The sequence below is a fragment of the Arachis ipaensis genome, chromosome B1 (assembly GCF_059453495.1).
Source record: "Arachis ipaensis isolate K30076 ecotype BB chromosome B1, ASM5945349v1, whole genome shotgun sequence".
Classification (NCBI taxonomy): Eukaryota; Viridiplantae; Streptophyta; class Magnoliopsida; order Fabales; family Fabaceae; genus Arachis; species Arachis ipaensis.
The window spans coordinates 9592790-9613795 of record NC_142436.1 but is presented as its reverse complement, the minus strand read 5'-3'; the positions used below and the strand labels follow the sequence as shown (position 1 = coordinate 9613795).

The 21006-nt window shown below is 36.6% G+C and overlaps 1 protein-coding gene and 1 non-coding gene across 2 annotated transcripts; one reads left to right on the top strand and one right to left on the bottom strand.

Annotated features, from left to right (window-relative positions):
• Nucleotides 1-820: 820 nt before the first annotated feature.
• Nucleotides 821-928, bottom strand: LOC148575680 (small nucleolar RNA R71). Its single transcript, XR_015903595.1, has one exon. It is a non-coding gene; the product is annotated as a small nucleolar RNA R71 (small nucleolar RNA).
• Nucleotides 929-13285: 12357 nt separating this feature from the next.
• LOC107646074 (uncharacterized) lies at nt 13286-14524 on the top strand. The gene has a single exon (XM_021117178.2). The coding sequence runs from the start codon at nt 13286-13288 to the stop codon at nt 14522-14524; it is 1239 nt and encodes a 412-aa protein (XP_020972837.1).
• Nucleotides 14525-21006: the final 6482 nt, after the last annotated feature.

Here is a 21006-nt window from a genome sequence, read left to right as displayed (position 1 = left end):
AAATTTTCGAAAAATACTAACATTTTTCAAAAACCATTTTCGAAAATCACTAACTCTTTTTCAAAAATATTTTTCGAAAATTCTCCCTCTCCCATCTTATTCTATTTATTTATTCATTTACTAACATCTCATCTCACATCTCAACCCTCCTCACAGTTGTGTTTCTTCCATTACATTACATTCTTTGTCTCCTCCTCTGTTCTTCCACTCACAAAGGGATCCCTATACTGTGGTATAAAGGATCTCTATTATTATTATTATTTTTCTGTGCCTTCTTCTTTGTCATATGAGCAGGAGCAAGGATAAGAACATTCTTGTGGAAGCAGATCCAGAACCTGAAAGGACTCTGAAAAGGAAACTAAGAGAAGCTAAAATACAACAATCCAGAGATAACCTTTCAGAAATTTTTGAACAGGAAGAGGAGATGGCAGCCGAAAATAATAATAATGTAAGGAAGATGCTTGGTGACTTTACTGCACCAAATTCCAATTTACATGGAAGAAGCATCTCCATTCCTGCCATTGGAGCAAACAACTTTGAGCTGAAACCTCAGTTAGTTTCTCTGATGCAGCAGAACTGCAAGTTTCATGGACTTCCATCTGAAGATCCTTTTCAGTTCTTAACTGAATTCTTGCAGACATGTGATACTGTTAAGACTAATGGAGTAGATCCTGAAGTCTACAGGCTCATGCTTTTCCCTTTTGCTGTAAGAGACAGAGCTAGAATGTGGTTGGATTCTCAACCCAAAGACAGCCTGAACTCTTGGGATAAGCTGGTCACGGCTTTCTTAGCCAAGTACTTTCCTCCTCAAAAGCTGAGCAAGCTTAGAGCTGATGTTCAAACCTTCAGACAGAAAGAAGGTGAATCCTTCTATGAAGTTTGGGAAAGATACAAACAGTTGACCAAAAAGTGTCCTTCTGACATGCTTTTAGAATGGACCATCCTGGATATATTCTATGATGGTTTATCTGAGCTATCAAAAATGTCACTGGACACTTCTGCAGGTGGATCCATTCACCTAAAGAAAACGCCTGCAGAAGCTCAAGAACTCATTGACATGGTTGCTAATAACCAGTTCATGTACACTTCTGAAAGGAATCCTGTGAATAATGGGACGCCTATGAAGAAGGGAGTTCTTGAAGTTGATACTTTGAATGCCATATTAGCTCAGAACAAAATATTGACTCAGCAAGTCAATATGATTTCCCAGAGTCTGAATGGAATGCAAGCTGCATCCAACAGTACTCAAGAGGCTTCTTATGAAGAAGAAGCTTATGATCCTGAGAACCCTGCAATAGCAGAGGTGAATTACTTAGGTGAACCTTATGGAAACACCTATAACTCATCATGGAGAAATCATCCAAATTTCTCATGGAAGGATCAAAAGCCTCAACAAGGCTTTAATAATGGTGGAAGAAATAGGTTTAACAATAATAAACCTTTTCCATCATCCACTCAGCAACAGACAGAGAACTCTGAACAAAATGCTTCTAATTTAGCAAATCTAGTCTCTGATCTATCCAAGGCCACTGTGAGCTTCATGAATGAAACAAGGTCTTCCATTAAAAATTTGGAAGCACAAGTGGGCCAGCTGAGTAAAAGGATCACTGAAATCCCTCCCAGTACTCTCCCAAGCAATACAGAAGAGAACCCAAAAGGAGAGTGCAAGGCCATTGACATAAGCACCATGGCCGAACCTACAAGGGGAGTGGAGAACGCAAATCCCAAGGAGGAAAACCTCCTAGGACGTCCAGTGATCAATAAGGAGCTTCCCTCTGAGGAACAAAAGGACTCTGAGGCTCATCTAGAGACCATAGAGATTCCATTGAACCTCCTTATGCCCTTCATGAGCTCTGATGAGTATTCCTCTTCTGAAGAGAATGAGGATGTTACTGAAGAGCAAACTGCCAAGTTTCTTGGTGCAATCATGAAGCTAAATGCCAAACTATTTGGCATTGATACTTGGGAAGTTGAACCTCCCTTGTTCATCAATGAACTAAGTGATCTGGATCAACTGACATTGCCTCAGAAGAGACAGGATCCTGGAAAGTTCATAATACCTTGTACCATAGGCACCATGATCTTTAAGGCTCTGTGTGACCTTGATTCAGGAATAAACCTCATGCCCCTCTCTGTAATAGAGAAACTGGGAATCTATGGGGTGCAAGCTGCTAAAATCTCATTAGAGATGGCAGACAGTTCAAGAAAACAGGCTTATGGACAAGTAGAGGACGTGTTAGTAAAGGTTGAAGGCCTTTACATCCCTGCTGATTTCATAGTCCTGGATACTGGAAAGGAAGAGGACGAATCCATCATCCTAGGAAGACCTTTCCTGGCCACAGCAAGAGCTGTGATTTATGTTGACAGAGGTGAAATAGTCCTTCAATGGAATGAGAACTCCCTTGTGTTTAAAACTCAAGGATCTCCCTCTGCAACCATGGAGAGAAAGCAGAAAAAGCTTCTCTCAAAGCAGAGTCAACCAGAGCCCCCACAGTCAAACTCTAAGTTTGGTGTTGGGAGGCCACAACCAAACTCTAAGTTTGGTGTTGAACTCCCATATCCAAACTCTAAGTTTGGTGTTGGAGAGTTTCAACAATGCTCTGAACATCTGTGAGGCTCCATGAGAGCCCACTGTCAAGTTATTGACATTAAAGAAGCGCTTGTTGGGAGGCAACCCAATTTTTATTTATCTAACTATATTTTTCTTAGTTATATGTCTTTGTAGGTTCATGATCATGTGGAGTCACAAAATAAATATAAAAATTGAAAACGAAATCAAAAACAACAGAAGAAAAATCACACCCTGGAGGAGCATCTGTCTGGCGTTCAGCGCCAGAACAGAGCATGGTTCTGGCGTTGAACGCCCAAAATGGGCAGCTTCTGGGTGCTGAACGCCAGAACAGTCATGGTTCTGGCGTTCAACGCCAGAAATGGCACACAAATGGGCGTTGAACACCCAAAATGGCCACCAACCTGGCGCTGAACGCCCAGAGTTGTGTGCAAAGGCATTTTTACATGCCTAATGGGTGCAGGGATGTAAATCCTTGAACACAGGATCCACTCAGGATCTGTGGACCCCACAAGATCCCCACCTACCTCCACTCACTTCTTCTCACCACTCTCTTTCACACAACCCCATAAACACTCTTCCCCAAAAACCCTTCACCAATCACCTCAATCTCTCTTCCCCATCACCTCTTCACCACTCACATCCATCCACTCTTCCCCATAAACCTACCTCATAAACTCCACCTACCTTCAAAATTCAAAACCAATTTCCCACCCAAACCCACCCATATAGCCGAAACCTTTTCCCCCCTCCCTTCCCTATATAAAGCCCTCCATTCTTCATCAAATTCACACAACACACCCCTCTACACTCTTCTTGGCCGAAACACTCCCCACTCTCCCTCTCCTCCATTTCTTCTTCTTCTTCATCTATCCTTTCTTTTATTGCTCGAGGGCGAGCAATATTCTAAGTTTGGTGTGGTAAAAGCATAAGCTTTTTGTTTTTCCATTACCATTGATGGCACCTAAGACCGGAGAATCCTCTAGAAAGGGGAAAGGGAAGACAAAAGCTTCCACATCCGAGTCATGGGAGATGGAAAGGTTCATCTCCAAAGCCCATCAAGACCACTTCTATGATGTTGTGGCCAAGAAGAAGGTGATCCCTGAGGTCCCTTTCAAACTCAAAAGAAATGAGTATCCGGAGATTCGACATGAAATTCAAAGAAGATGTTGGGAAGTTCTAACAAATCCCATCCAACAAGTCGGCATCCTAATGGTTCAAGAGTTCTATGCTAATGCATGGATCACCAAGAACCATGATCAAAGTAGGAACCCGGATCCAAAGAACTATGTTACAATGGTTCGGGGGAAATACTTAGATTTTAGTCCGGAGAATGTGAGGTTGGCGTTCAACTTGCCAAACATGGAAGAGAACGCACGCCCCTACACAAGGAGAGTCAACTTTGATCAAAGGTTGGACCAAGTCCTTATGGACATATGTGTAGAAGGAGCTCAATGGAAGATTGACTCCAAAGGCAAGCCGGTTCAACTAAGAAGATTGGACCTCAAGCCTATAGCTAGAGGATGGTTGGAGTTCATTCAATGCTCAATCATTCCCACTAGCAACCGGTCTGAAGTTACTATAGACCGGGCCATCATGATCCATAGCATCATGATTGGAGAAGAGGTGGAAGTTCATGAGATTATACCTCAAGAACTCTACAAGGTGGCTGACAAGTCCTCCACTATGGCAAGGTTAACCTTCCCTCACCTCATTTGCCATCTATGTTACTCAGCTGGAGCTTTCATAGAAGGAGACATTCCTATTAAGGAAGAGAAGCCCATCACTGAGAAGAAGATGGAGCAAGCAAGAGAGCCCATTCATGGAGCTCAAGAGGCGTATGAAGCTCATCACCATGAGATCCCGGAGATGCCTCAAATGCACTTTCCTCCACAAAACTATTGGGAGCAAATCAACACCTCCTTAGGAGAATTGAGTTCCAATATGGGACAACTAAGGGTGGAACATCAAGAGCACTCCATCATGCTTCATGAAATAAGAGAAGATCAAAAATCAATGAGGGAGGAGCAACAAAGACAAGGAAGAGACATAGAAGAGCTCAAGGACATCATTGGTTCCTCAAGAAGGAAACGCCACCATCACTAAGGTGGATTCATTCCTTGTTCTTGCTTTCTCTGTTTTTCGTTTTCTATGTTATGTGCTTGTCTATGTTTGTGTCTTCATTACATGATCATTAGTAGTTAGTAACTATGTCTTAAAGTTATGAATGTCCTATGAATCCATCACCTCTCTTAAATGAAAAATGTTTTAATTCAAAAGAACAAGAAGTACATGAGTTTCGAATTTATCCTTGAACTTAGCTTAATTATATAGATGTGGTGACAATGCTTCTTGTTTTCTGAATGTATGCTTGAACAGTGCATATGTCTTTTGAAGTTGTTGTTTAAGAATGTTAAATATGTTGGCTCTTGAAGGAATGATGACTAGGAGACATGTTATTTGATAATCTGAAAAATCATAAAAATGATTCTTGAAGCAAGAAAAAGCAGCAAAGAACAAAGCTTGCAGAAAAAAAAAAGGGGCGAAAAAAATAGAAAAAAAAAGAAAGAGAAAAAGCAAGCAGAAAAAGCCAATAACCCTTAAAACCAAAAGGCAAGGGCAAATAAAAAGGATCCCAAGGCTTTGAGCATCAGTGGATAGGAGGGCCTAAAGGAATAAAATCCTGGCCTAAGCGGCTAAACCAAGCTGTCCCTAACCATGTGCTTGTGGCGTATAGGTGTCAAGTGAAAACTTGAGACTGAGCGGTTAAAGTCAAGGTCCAAAGCAAAAAAAGAGTGTGCTTAAGAACCCTGAACACCTCTAATTGGGGACTTTAGCAAAGCTGAGTCACAATCTGAAAATGTTCACCCAATTATGTGTCTGTGGCATTTATGTATCCGGTGGTAATACTGGAAAACAAAGTGCTTAGGGCCACGGCCAAGACTCATAAAGAAGCTGTGTTCAAGAATCATCATACTGAACTAGGAGAGTCAATAACACTATCTGAACTCTGAGTTCCTATAGATGCCAATCATTCTAAACTTCAATGGATAAAGTGAGATGCCAAAACTATTCAAGAGGCAAAAAGCTATAAGTCCCGCTCATATGATTGAAGCTATGTTTCACTGATAGTTTGGAATTTATAGTATATTCTCTTCTTTTTATCCTATTTGATTTTCAGTTGCTTGGGAACAAGCAACAATTTAAGTTTGGTGTTGTGATGAGCGGATAATTTATACGCTTTTTGACATTGTTTTTAGTATGTTTTTAGTAGGATCTAGTTACTTTTAGGGATGTTTTCATTAGTTTTTATGTTAAATTCACATTTCTGGACTTTACTATGAGTTTGTGTATTTTTCTGTGATTTCAGGTATTTTCTGGCTGAAATTGAGGGACTTGAGCAAAAATCAGATTCAGAGGTTGAAGAAGGACTGCTGATGCTGTTGGATTCTGACCTCCCTGCACTCAAAGTGAATTTTCTGGAGCTACAGAACTCGAAATGACGCGATTCCAATTGCGTTGGAAAGTAGACTTCCAGGGCTTTCCATAAATATATAATAGTCTATACTTTGGCCAAGAATAGACGACGTAAACTGGCGTTCAATGCCAGCTTTCTGCCCAAATCTGGCGTCCAGCGCCAGAAAAGGAGCCAAAACCAGAGTTGAACGCCCAAAATGGCACAAAAGCTGGCGTTCAACTCCAAGAAGGACCTCTACATGTGCAACACTCAAGCTCAGCCCAAGCACACACCAAGTGGGCCCCGGAAGTGGATTTATGCATCAATTACTTACTTCTGTAAACCCTAGTAGCTAGTTTATTATAAATAGGACCTTTTACTATTGTATTAGGTATCTTTGGATGCCTGGTTCTTAGATCAGAGGGGCTGGCCACACGGCCATGCCTGGACCTATCACTTATGTATTTTTAACGGTAGAGTTTCTACACTCCATAGATTAAGGTGTGGAGCTCTGCTGTTCCTCAAAGATTAATGCAAAGTACTACTATTTTCTATTCAATTCATCTTGTTTCGCTTCTAAGATATTCATTCGTACTTCAATCTGAATGTGATGAACGTGACAATCATCATCATTCCCTATGAACGCATGCCTGACAACCACTTTCGTTCTACCTTCGACTGAATGAGTATCTCTGAGATCTCTTAATCGGAATCTTCGTGGCGTAAGCTAGAATGATAGCAGCATTCAAGAGAATCCGGAAGGTCTAAACCTTGTCTGTGGTATTCCGAGTAGAATTCAATGATTGAATGACTGTGACGAGCTCCAAACTCGCGATTGCAGGGCGTTAGTGACAGACACAAAAGGATAGTAAATCCTATTCCAGCATGATCGAGAACCGACAGATGAATAGCCGTGCCGTGACAGGGTGCGTTGACCATTTTCACTGAGAGGATAAGATGAAGCCATTGACAAGGGTGATGCCTCCAGACGATTAGCCGTGCCGTGACAGGGCATTGGATCATTTTCCCGAGAGATGACCGAAAGTAGCCATTGACAGTGGTGATGTATCACATAAAGCCAGCCATGGAAAGGAGTAAGACTGATTGGATGAAGACAGCAAGAAAGCAGAGGTTCAGAGGAACGAAAGCATCTCCATTCGCTTATCTGAAATTCTCACCAATGATTTACATAAGTATTTCTACCCCTATTCTATTAATTATTATTCGAAAACACCATTATCAATTTATATCTGCCTAACTGAGATTTGCAAGGTGACCATAGCTTGCTTCATACCAACAATCTCCGTGGGATTCGACCCTTACTCACGTAAGGTATTACTTGGACGACCCAGTGCACTTGCTGGTTAGTTACACGGAGTTGTGAACCATGGTCTTGGCATCATGTTTTTGGCGCCATTTCCAGGGAAAGAAAGAGCAATGAATTTTACATAATTAAAAGTGTAATCACGATTCCGCGTACCAGACCTCAATAAGAGCATGAGGAAATTCCTCACCATGAAATCCCTGAGATGCCTCAAGGGATGCACTTCCCTCCACAAAACTATTGGGAGCAAATCAACACCTCCCTAGGAGAATTAAGTTCCAACATGGGACAACTAAGGATGGAACACCAAGAGCACTCCATCATTCTCTATGAGATTAGAGAAGATCAAAGAGCTATGAGGGAGGAGCAACAAAGACAAGGAAGAGACATAGAGGAGCTCAAGAACATCATTGGTTCTTCAAGAGCAAAAGGACGCCACCCTTACTAAGATAGACCCGTTCCTTAATCTCCTTGTTCTTATTTTTTCTGTTTTTCGTTTACTATGCTCTATGTTTATTTATGTTTATGTCTTTATTACATGATCATTAGTGTTTAGGTGTCTATGTCTTAAAGCTATGAATGTCCTATGAATCCATCACCTCTCTTAAATGAAAAATGTTTTAATTACAAAAGAATAAGAAGTACATGAATTTCGAATTCATCCTTGAAATTAGTTTAATCATTTTGATGTGGTGACAATACTTTTTGTTTTCTGAATGAATGCTTGAACAGTGCATATGTCTTTTGAATTTGTTATTTATGAATGTTAAAATTGTTGGCTCTTGAAAGAATGATGAAAAAAGAGAAATATTATTTGATAATCTAAAAAATCATAAAAATGATTCTTAAAGCAAGAAAAAGCAGTGAATAGAGAAAATCTTGCGAAAAAAAAGAAAAAAAAAAAGAAAAAAAAGCAAGAAAAAGAAAAAGCAAGCAGAAAAAGTCAATAGCCCTTAAAACCAAAAGGCAAGGGTAATAAAAAGGATCCAAGGCTTTGAGCATCAGTGGATAGGAGGGCCCAAAAGGAATAAAATCATGGCCTAAGCGGCTAAACCAAGCTGTCGCTAACCACGTGCTTGTGGCGTGAAGGTGTCAAGTAAAAAGCTTGAAACTGAGCGGTTAAAGTCGAGATCCAAAGCAAAAACAGAGTGTGCTTAAGAACCCTGGACACCTCTAATTGGGGGACTTTAGCAAAGCTGAGTCACAATCTGAAAAGGTTCACCCAATTATGTGTCTGTGGCATTTATGTATCTGGTGGTAATACTGGAAAACAAAGTGCTTAGGGCCACGGCCAAGACTCATAAAGTAGCTGTGTTCAAGAATCAACATACTAAACTAGGAGAATCAATAACACTATCTGAATTCGAAGTTCCTATAGATGCCAATCATTCTGAACTTCAAGGGATAAAGTGAGATGCCAAAACTGTTCAGAGGCAAAAAGCTACTAGTCCCGCTCATTTAATTGGAGCTAAGTTTCATTGATATTTTGGAGTTTATAGTATATTCTCTTCTTTTTATCCTATTTGATTTTCAGTTGCTTGGGGACAAGCAACAATTTAAGTTTGGTGTTGTGATGAGCGGATAATTTATATGCTTTTTGGCATTGTTTTTACATAGTTTTCAGTATGATTTAGTTAGTTTTTAATATATTTTTATTAGTTTTTAAATAAAAATCACATTTCTGGACTTTACTAGGAGTTTGTATGTTTTTTTGTGATTTCAGGTAATTTCTGGCTGAAATTGAGGGACTTGAGCAAAAATCTTATTCAGAGGCTGAAGAAGGACTACATATGCTGTTGGATTCTGACCTCCCTGCACTCGAAGTGGATTTTCTGGAGCTACAGAAACCCAATTGGAACGCTCTCAATTGCGTTAGAAAGTAGACATCCAGGGCTTTCCAGAAATATATAATAGTTCATACTTTTCTCGAGTTTAGACGATGCAAACTGGCATTCAACACTAACTCTCTGCCCTATTCTGGAGTTAAACGCCAGAAACAGGTTGCAAATCAGAGTTAAACGCCAGAAACAAGCTACAACCTGGCGTTTAACTTCAAAAAGAGTCTCTACATATGAAAGCTCAATGCTCAGCCCAAGCACACACCAAGTGGGCCTGGAAGTGGATTTCTACATCATTTACTTATCTCTGTAAACCCTAGTAACTAGTTTAGTATAAATAGAACTTTTTACTATTGTTTTTATGATCTTTTGAAAATCTTTACATCTTTTGATCATCTTTAGATCATTTTGTACACGTTTAGGAGGCTGGCCATTCAGCCATGCCTAGACCTTGTTCTTATGTATTTTCAACGGTAGAGTTTCTACACACCATAGATTAAGGTGTGGAGCTCTGCTGTTCCTCATGAATTAATGCAAAGTACTATTATTTTTCTATTCAACTCAAGCCTATTTCTTCTCTAAGATATTCATTCGCACACAAGAACATGATGAATGTGATGATTATGTGACGCTAATCACCATTCTCACTTATGAACGCATGCCTGACAAACACTTCCGTTCTACATGAAAGCAAGCTTGAATGCATATCTCTTAGCCTCCTGATTTACGATCAGAGTCTTCGTGGTATAGGCTAGAATTATTGACGGCCATTCTTGAGATCCGAAAAGTCTAAACCGTGTCTGTGGTATTCCGAGTAGGATCTGGGAAGGGATGGCTGTGACGAACTTCAAACTCGCGAGTGTTGGGTGTAGTGACAGACGCAAAAGGATCACTGGATCCTATTCCAGCATGATTGAGAACCGACAGATGATTAGCCATACGGTGACAGCGCATTTGGACCATTTTCACTGAGAGGACGGGATGTAGCCATTGACAACGGTGATGCCCAACATACAACTTGTCATGGAAAGGAGTATGAGTGATTGGATGAAAACAGTAGGAAAGCAGAGGTTCAGAAGGAACAAAAGCATCTCCATACGCTTATCTGAAATTCTCACCAATGAATTACATAAGTATCTCTATCTTTATTTTATATTTTATTTATCTTTTAATTATCAAATCTTCATAACCATTTGAATCTGCCTGACTGAGATTTACAAGATGACCATAACTTGCTTCAAGCCGACAATCTCTGTGGGATCGACCCTTACTCACGTAAGGTTTATTACTTGGACGACCCAGTGCACTTGCTGGTTAGTTGTGCGAAGTTGTGAAAAAGAACTAAGATTATGAACGTGCGTATTAAGTTTTTGGCGCCGTTACTAAGGAATGAACAATCACGATTTCGTGCACCAATTATGTTAGAAGTGAGAAAGATAAAGCTCTTCCTTATGGCATGCTCTTAACTTGCATTTTTGAACATTTTGGTGTTGATTTGTCTAATGAGTCATATGAGAATAGACACTCTTATCTAAAGAGAGGTGGTTTAGTGAAACAGCATAAGAGACCTACTCGCTCTAAAAGGGTGGTTCTAGATGATGAAGATGATGAATTCATTCCTGAGGATTCTCCTCCTCCTTCTACCGAGGACACTTCCATCTCCACTGGACAAAAATTTGCTCTGTTTAATGTTGTTAAAGATGTAGTCCAAGAGTTTGTCTCCCAATCAAATCATATGATTGCCATGAGTAAGGAACAAAGAAAGCTAGCAAGCAAGTATGAGAACTTCCTCCGAAAATCAAGAGATTGAGTGACTATTTTTCTCAAGTTTATTGATAATCTCCAACAAGATGAAGATGCTGCCACCAAGGTAGCAAAAATCGCGTCTTTAATCGTAGAAACGGGCGATTCTACGTTCCTGCAAGTGTTGTGCGTGTCCGTTTCTACTTCTGTTCCTGATAAAACTCAGAAACATAGAATCGCCGTGGAAGATCGTGGGATCGTGAAATCGTCTTTGTCTCCCCCGCGTCAAGAGCGAGACAATTTGGAAGATGAATAGCAGTGGGTTTGGGATGACCCGCCTGGCCCAACCCGAATCTAACAAAAAAACCTTCGATTTCTTCACCGCCTTAATTCAATCTTTTCAATTTCAGTTTTAATTTGAAATATTGTAACCTCCCTATCACTCTCCTACTCTCCCTGACTGGCTGACTCCCACTTCCCTAACCTATCGCTATTCCAGTTCTGCACTTTTATGGTTTTTATTTTGGGACTCTGCACTTCTGCGGTTCTGCCATTGTTGCCTTCTCCACAGTTAGCATCTTCAACTCTGGTTTGTGCATGTAAGATCCTCGACTCCTTCTCATGCTTCTTGATTTTAATTTCTTTACCATCATTATATTCAACAAATTAGCAAATAAATTGTAGTTGGCTCGTTGCCAATATGATATGAATCATATGATACACTTATAAATATTTGGAATTTGGAATCGAGATTAGGACGTCAGGGTTTAGGTGCATATGCTTTACCTGTTATTGTTATTCACAATTCACAAAGATCAAAGAGTGATATATTTCTATTGCTACAGGATAAAGCCTAAATGCTTACATTACATAGTAACATAGTTAATTATATATTCATTTATATACTTTACTTATGAATGTTTAAACTTTATTTTAAGTTTTACCTATATGCTCTATTTAATTTCAATACTTTAATTTAGTTGTTATTGGATACGAATAAGAATTGTGGTATCAATTTTATTTGTTCTTTGTTTTTAATTATGAAAAATACTTTTGCTAATATCACTTTGTTGATATGTGAGAAAAATTGCAGCTGCTGGCCTGCTGCTTCTCAAAGACTCAAAGTTAATAAATCTAGTGAAGTATCTCAAGTTCTCAACTCTCAAATTTAAAGACTCTGAGGTAAGCTTCTCAAATAATTAAAATGGAGTTTAAGCTTACTACTATAAATCAAATAAGTAATATAATCTATTCTCAATTGTGAACTTGCTGACATCAAATTGGAGTTTCTTATACCAAGTATATTATTAGACAGTAGATAATAGAACAAAGTTATTGATTAAAATAAAGATCATTTATGTTAGTATTTAGATAATAGTGGCATGTATGTTTATTTGTTCAATTGACTAGCATTAGTAGATATATATACTTTTGTATATAAGTTTGTTCTAGAAGAAAATTTATAATTCCATCTTGTTAAAGATTGTTAACTATTTAATGAAACTAGTGACAATATCCGATATTTATATAGGCCTTTGTGTAATTGTGTATTAATATTTAGCATATTTAGCTCTTGTGCTGTAATTGGTAATTAGTTGCTTCAATTGATGTGTTTGAGAGTATAGATAGGAATTTATGTTACAAGGAACACGTTCATATCTTTGGTAATGTTCAATATGATTTTATTTTCTTTTTAATGCTAGCTAGCTAGGCACGGATGAAACAAATATTTTGGAGTTCATGATCTGTTCAAGAAGTGGTTATGGAGTTTTCTTGATAAGTTATTTTTGGTTATGATGTTTCATAAATCCTGAAATCCTTTGTGTAGTGAATTTGATATATACTGCACCATTTTCTTTTGAAAATTATGTGAATTTGTTGCATTTTTTATAGTAATATTTAAGTATTCTCACTTGATAATGTATTCATTAGTTTGCTGTATATCAAATTGTTCAAATTTTATTAATGTACTGTATTATTTGTTTATTACTACTATATTTGGGGCTTTAAGCCCCTTCCCTCGAAAAAAAATTAATACTATATTATCACTTCAAAAGCCATAGTTTAGTCTTAAGGAATTAATTGTTTTCTTCTATTTATTTAGGTTTGAAATGGCTTCAAATGCAAAAAATGGTGGAAATAATACTGGGGCTGAAACTGTTGGTGGTGGTGCATCCGAGAAGGTCGCTAAAAATACTCCAGGAAATAGGAGTGACAAAGCTTGGAAGCATGGGATTTCTATTGATGGAGATGCCAAGAAAATAAAATGTAAGTATTGTGATAAGGTTGTGACAGGATGAGTGTATAGGTTGAAACATCATTTGGCAGGAACAAAAAAAGATGTTGAACCTTGTATGAGTGTTTCTGATGAGGTTAAAAAGGAGATGTTTGATATTGTTGTTGGTTTGCAAAAAATTTTAGTTAAGAAGACAAGAGACTTTGAGAAAAAGATACAAAGTAAAGATGAAGGAATAGAAGAAGAAGGGGATGCTTTAGTTGGTGAGAAAAGAAAGGGAAAAGAAATAGAGACACTAGCAAGTCTCTTTAAGAAAAGGGGTGTGAGCACTCAAACAACAATCAACTCTATTTTTAAGAAGGGTCTAAGGAAAGAGGCGTGTGATGAAATTGCTTCATTCATCTACAATAATTCTATTCCCTTTAATATTGCAAGATCTGAAGAATATCATAGCATGTTTGAGAAGGTTGCCCGCTATGGATTAGGATTCAAGCCACCCTCTTGTGATGAGTTAAGAGGAAAATTATTGAAGAAGAAGGTAGAGTCAACCAAATTAACATTAGAAGACCATAAAGTTGAATGGAAGAAAAGTGGATGCACTATTATGACAGATGGTTGGATGGATAAAAGAAGGAGAACTATTCTCAACTTCCTTGTGAATAGTCCTAAGGGAACTGTTTTCTTGAAATCGATTAATGCTTCTGATATATGCAAAACAGCTGAAAAGGTATTCAAGATGATTGATGAAGTTGTAGAGGAAGTGGGAGAAGAGAATGTGGTTCAAGTTGTAACTGATAATGCAGCTAACTACAAAAAGGCAGGACAAATGTTGATGGAAAAGAGAAAGAATCTTTATTGGACGCCTTGTGCCGCTCATTGCATTGATTTGATGCTTGAAGATTTTGAGAAGAAGCTAGCTCTTCACAAAGACACCATTGCCAAAGGAAGAAGACTTACCACTTACATATATTCTAGGACTTCTCTAATTTCCCTTTTGCAACAACACACCAAAGGAAGAGATTTGGTGAGACCAGGTATGACAAGATTTGCTACTTCCTACCTTACTTTGGATAGTCTTAATGAGAAAAAGAATCCAATAATTAGAATGTTCATCTCGGATGAGTGGAAGGCAAGCAAGTGTTCAAAGACAAGGGATGGAAAAAATATTGAAAATATTGTTTTGGATAAAACATTTTGGAAAAACATTATCCATTGCTTGAGAGGTGCTTATCCTCTTCTTCACGTGCTCCGTATAGTGGATTCAAAGGAAAAACCAGCTATGGGATACATGTATTCTGAAATTGATTGTGCAAAAGAAAAGATTAAAGATGCTTTTCAAAGTGTTGAAGCAAGGTGATAAAACTAGTAATAAGTAAACATTTTTCTTTCAGTATTACCATTTAATTATTTACTAATTAGGTAATTGTCTAATTCATTATTTCAATGTTCTTTTTAGTTATAAGCCTTTGTGGGATATTATTGATGCAAGATGGGACAAGCAACTCTTTAAGCCTTTGCATGCTGCAGGCTATTATTTGAATCCACAAATTCATTATAGTCCTAATTTTAAGGTTGAGTATGATGTTAAGAAAGGACTTTATGATTGTTTGGATATACTTGTGGGAGATCCTGCACTCATTACAATTATTGATAGTCAACTTGAAGATTTCAAGGGTAAGGCTAAATTTTTTGGTAGAGATGTAGCCAAGAATGCTCTCAAAACCAAAACACCTTCACAATGGTGGGATTCTTATGGGGATGAACATCCAGAACTTCAAAAATTTGCTATCCATGTCTTGAGCTTGACTTGTAGTTCATCGGGATGTGAGCGCAATTGGAGTGCTTTTGAGATGGTAAACTTTTAATTTGATACTAGTTTAGGGATTTATTTTCTAAATTATAGAATTAGTTAATTATTCAATTCTATTACTTTCTAATTAGCATATGTATTTATTTTAAATAAATGTTAATAAATTTTGATATTATTAGGTTCACACGAAAAGAAGAAATCGTTTGAAGACAAGTACAATGAATGACGTTGTTTTCGTGATGACCAATTCAAGATTGGCAAGAAAGAAGCCATCAAAAAATACTGCTGACTATAGTCTTGAAGACTTGGATTCAGATGAAGAATGGATTGTGGAAGATGAAAATATGATGGAAAATTTGGAGGAGTTTAACACACAAAATGATGTAAACTTAGCCCCTCAAGAAAATGGAGGTAAAGATGAGAGTCCTTTGATTGATTTGGAGATTCCTCTTCTTGATGATGATGCTTTCAATGAGCTTCTCAACTTTCCTCCTAATGGAAATCAAAATGTTGGAGAACATAATGATTATGACGTTAATGAATTGTTCTAGTTTTTATATTTTTTAGGATGATGTTATGTTATCTTCTTTATATTTGCGATGTTTCATATTAGACTTGTGGCTAGTTTATATTTTTATCTTTGAACTTTACAAATGTTGCATTTTGTTATATATTTATGCTACTTTAGCTTTATTTTATCATCATGTTATTATTTATGATATTTTTGTCAAATTTAAATTTTTATTTTTATTTAAATTACTTAATTTTATCATATTATATTGCTCTAATAATTGATATTAATAAATTTATATATTTAATAAAATCTTACATTCCGTTTTACAATTTTACGTTCTACGATTTTTAATTATCTTTTCGATTTTATATAAAATCTCGATTTTCGCTACCTTGGCTGCCACTGATGTTGAAGAAGAAGCTGATTCTGAGAAAAATGGTTCAGATGCCTAGATTTGTCTCATGTTGCTGCTGTCCTGGGTTCACTTTTGTCTCATGACACTGTTTTTCCTGTTACTTTTGAACTACTTTCTATTTATTTAGGATGACTGTAATATTTTAACTACTGCTGCATTTACTTTCAATTAATTTAGTGTTTAGACTTTGCATTAACACTTTGTTGCAGGTTTTAAGGTGCAGTTTTTACCTTGGTGTCGAATGTTTTTTCATCCTTGATGACAAAAGGGGGAGTAGTGTATATAGTGTACGGGTGTATGGTGAATTGAATTTGCTGAAAAGAATTTTGCTGCTACTATGTTTTGTTTAGCATGTAGCATGTGAATTTGCTGCTGTGAATTTGCTTTACATAATTTATTGCGCTGTTTTTGCTAGTATTGATGCTAGGTATTGTTCAGTTTTTTAGCAGTTTTGAGCTGGATATTTGTTATTATTGCTGATATGTTTTGTTCAATTTTGGGATGCACATTTGGGTGTTTGCACACTCCCTTGATTTAGCTTCATTAGATGATAAACTATTTGAAAACCCTGCTGATTGATTCATCCATGGATAATATAATGCATATAGTCTATTATTGTCTTTCCTATGAGAATATGCAAACAGGAAAGAAGAGAAGAGCATAAATCTAAGGGGAGAAACTCCTGAAAGGGAAAGAGGGAGCAACACGAAAGGAAATGACATCACTCAAAGGGAAGTTTCTTAACTTTATCCAAATTCAATTCCTTATGATCATTGTTACAATTATGTTAGTCATCAAGGGGGGAGATTGTTGGGTTAAAAAAATAACTAATATCAATTAATGATGACAAATATTATTTTATTAGGTTAATCATTCAATTAGTGTTTAATTGTGTTTGATAAAGTGATGCAGGCCAAAGAAATAAAATAGTTGCAGCGGCCCAAACAGATAGAAAAATAACCAAGTCTCTCAGTGGGTTCTCAAACACTAAAAGCCCAAAGGAATATTACAAAAATCAGCTAAACTGAATGGAAACATATCCAATCCAAGCCCAAGTAGCATTCATTAAGCTGAAGCTTTCCCAATACACCTCACAAGTTTGCTTCGGTCAGAATCTCAGAAAAAAAAAAAAAGAGAGAAAGCTTTGTTCTTCCTCTTGCTCATTTCATCAAAGAAGAAAGAAAGAGAAAGGTTAAGTAAAAAGCAAATTTCTAATCGCCAAAATCAAGCCGTGTTACGCCAAGTCAGAAGATAAATGTGATTTATTTTCATTTGCATGCATGTTAATTTCTTCACTCCTTCTCAACTTTCTGCGATACCATTTTTGGATAAATGGAGAAAGAAGTCTTTGATCTCTGCTGCTATAAATCAATGGTTCACAAAGTTTCTTGGAGCCAAAGCACATTCTCAATGGTGCAGATTTGGCTTTACCATTGAAACAATTTTTCTTTGCTGATTTGATGTCTTCAGACAAGCAAAAAGAACCAGCTTTAAAATCCCTAATTTAAGGATTAACTAAAAAAGTGATGTGGTAAGTTGGTAGCACACGGCTCAAGGAGTTGACTTAGGAGAGAGCAAATCAGCATCATACAAGGAGATACAAAAGAAGATTTTTCATCCTTCAGAAACTAAGGAGAGAGAACCAGTGTTTGAGGTTTATGTTCTGAGAAGAGTTCTCTGAAGAAGTTCATCAACTTGGAAAGTGCTTCCTAGTCAAAGGAGCATTCTGCCAGAATGAGGAACTAAATCAGAGGTAAGTAAATATGGTTCATCACATAGCAAAGAGGCTGTTGAAGCATTAATCTCCTTCATGTTTTACAGATTGTAATTTTCTTTTTAATGTTTATCTTTTTGTAATTTTTTGAGGTAAAAGGCTGAATGAGAGAGTTCTTGAAAGAGCCTAAGAGTGGAAAGAGGCAGAGAGAAACACTTGAGTGGAAATCCTAAGAGTGGAAAGAGGCAGAGAGAAACACTTGAGTGAAAAACCTAGAGTGATTTCAGATTTCTTTAGGTTGGTGTTATGTCTTGTATCTTGTACCAGCGAGGTACTCATTTCTTAGTTGGGTGAGCACTAAGAGTGAAGAGTTAGGTATTAGTATAACCAAGTCAAGTTAGGGTAGAACTTGAGAGTGAAAGGATCGTGTCAATCCTGTAGAATTGGTGTATGTAATACTTTAACTATAGTAGAAATTTCACCACTGTTGTGGTGGAGACTGGATGTAGGTTGCATTGCATAAGGCAACTGAACCAGGATACATGATGGTGTCAGCTTCTCTCTTCCCTTCTCTGTTCTGTTTTCTGATATTCATGAGTCAAAATAAAATTGTCTCATAAATTTTCCACTGTTGAGTTCAAACAGAATCAGATTAAAAATTTGTTTTAAAGGGTTATTTTATTAAAGTTAAAGAAAGTCATAAATTCAACCCCCCTTCTCTAAGCTTTCTAAAACCTTTAAGGACAAATATGATTAATTTGTAACTTTTGAATGATCAATTTGATTGAAAAAAAATTTCAAGGATAAATTTAAAAAATATCTTATCTTTCAAGGACTAATTTTATTTTAACCCTTTTAAAATAGTTAAATTAAAAATAATATAACACATATTGTATAAAAATTATAAAATCAATGAGATTAATTTTTTATTTTAAAAAATATAAATTTTTCAATAATAATAAAACACATGCTACCGTATAGATTCAGCATTAATTAATTGGTCAAAAATTCATTAATACTAATTACTAAATAATAAAATAATTCATACGTTCGTTGAATTACAGTATTAATCAGTGTATTATTGTATTTTATTTTATTTTATTTATGTAAATTGAACATAAAATAAAAATATTATTTTATAAAATAGAAATTATAAATTTTTAGAACACCTTCAATATTATTCTCAAATTATATTTTATATTAAAATTAATATAAAAATATTTAATTAAAATCTAAAAATTATATTTTTAAGAGGGTGATGGATATGTTTTATTGTTTTAAAAATTTATAACTTTTTATTTTAATAAAAAATTATATCTAATATTAATTTTGGTATAAAATATAATTTTATAAGAGTGATAGATATGTTATAAAAATTTAGAAATCTTTACTTTGGCAAAAGTTTCATTTATAGATTTTGGCACAAAAATATAGTTTTAACAAAGTGATAGACATGTTTTTAAAATTTACTTTCGCACAAAATATAATTTAAAAAAAGTAATAAGTATGATATAATAAATTTGAATATTTTGGTTTCAGCAAAAATTATTTTTATATTAATTTTAGTGTAAAATATATTTTTTATAGAATAATAATTATATTTTAAAATTTATAATTTTTTTACTTTGATTAAAAATAATTTTATTTTATTTTTATTTTATGTTTAATTTAAAAAATAAAATAAATGAAAACACTAGTGAACATTGTGAATCGATAGTGAATATTATAAGCTATTCTATTATCTATCCATTAATAAGGAGAAAAATATAGAGAACTAAGTGTTTAAGGAGTCAAAAATTGAATAAATCAATTATTAATTATTAATTTTATTTTTTTTAAATTCAAAATTTAATTAATTAACATTAATGGTATTTTTAATCAAATTTTACTCTAATTTATTTTCACTTGCACTCGCCATTCACCATAAATTCTAATCCTTCTCCCCAATGCCCCACGCGGCCGCGGTTTCATCGTGCCGCCGTAGTGCTACCGCTGCACTGTCCTTGCGCACTATCGCTGGTCGTCCTTGCATCCTTTTCTGCCACCTCATTTGCCGTTCGCGCAGGAAAGACGACCACCATCGCGCTTTTGCTTCACCCTCCTCGCATCCCATCGTGAATCATCAGTGTAGCACTCGCACCCATTCTACTCGTCCGACGCATCCTTGCCGCTTGCGACTCCCCATCACTTGCCACTCGCATCCGACGGCTCTCCATCCGGCGCACACAGCCACCACCAAGCTCCCATTGACAATGCGCGAACAACTACTCCGATCCATGACAATTCCTTCACTCGCGATTTTATGGGCCTTTCAAGGTGATGTAGAAAGTGGGAGCTGTTGCTTATAAGTTAGAACTCCCTAAAGGTAGTGCAATCCCCCCTGTCTTCCATGTCTCACTGCTGAAGGAATATAAAGGAGCGATCGGTGGTGCTACTGATATTCAACCATTGCCACCATCACTGCCATTTAAACCCCTCCCTGTAGCCATTATTGACAGCCGGATTATGCAAATGGGGGAAGGCACAAGCGATGTGCAGGTATTCGTCGAATGGCAGAGTGCACCGAGGGAGAAAACTACATGGGTCAGTTGGGGGAGAACTCACTAAGATGTTTTTTCTTTTTTTTTTTTGGTCGGTGGATTGGACAACCCCCAATCCTAAGTACCTCAATAGATTGGACAACCCCCAATCCTAAGTACACAATACACACTCACACACTCCTCACATACTTAGTAATTTTTTTCTTCTCGGTTGCAGTTGGTAGGACTCGAACCCGAGACCTTTGAGATGGAGAGGGGGCGAAATGCCGTGTGAGCTATGGCTCATTGGCCCAAGATGTTTTTTAATGAAGTCCTTGAGGACAAGATCATTGTCATAGGGGGAGTAATTGCTACAAACCCATTAACATCAGCTGCTACGAGAGGCCCAATGGAAGAAGTTGAGAGTAACGAAAAAGCAATTAGGCCAGGTAACCCAATACCAAAATAGAGAAGCAAACATGTGAAAAAGTCACTAGTGTGGGTGAAGGACTATAACATATGAAATGAGAAATGCTGTAGAGGAATAAAATAAAGATAGTGCCAAATTTATTATGTAACAACCAAGAGAACGCAAGAAGTTAAAAAGAGAGTCAACTAGAGAGAGGTAAGTAAGAATTTTGTATTGTTTCATTTGAGGAGTATTTTTCTCTTACTCGAAAAGAAAAAGTTCTTATACATTCTAATTTCAGATTTAAATAAACAATTTATATTTCACTATTTGATTCATATTCATATTATGCCTGAGTTATGTATTTTGTTCCTCTTATTCTTGTTGTACGGGTGGTATTGCGGTAACAATGATGCGGATAAGATGGAAGAATGGCGACGAAAGATGTATTAGCGGTG

Coding starts and splice junctions, on each gene's coding strand:
- LOC107646074 (XM_021117178.2), top strand. CDS start 13,286: ATGAGTGTTTCTGATGAGGTTAAAAAGGAGATGTTTGATATTGTTGTT.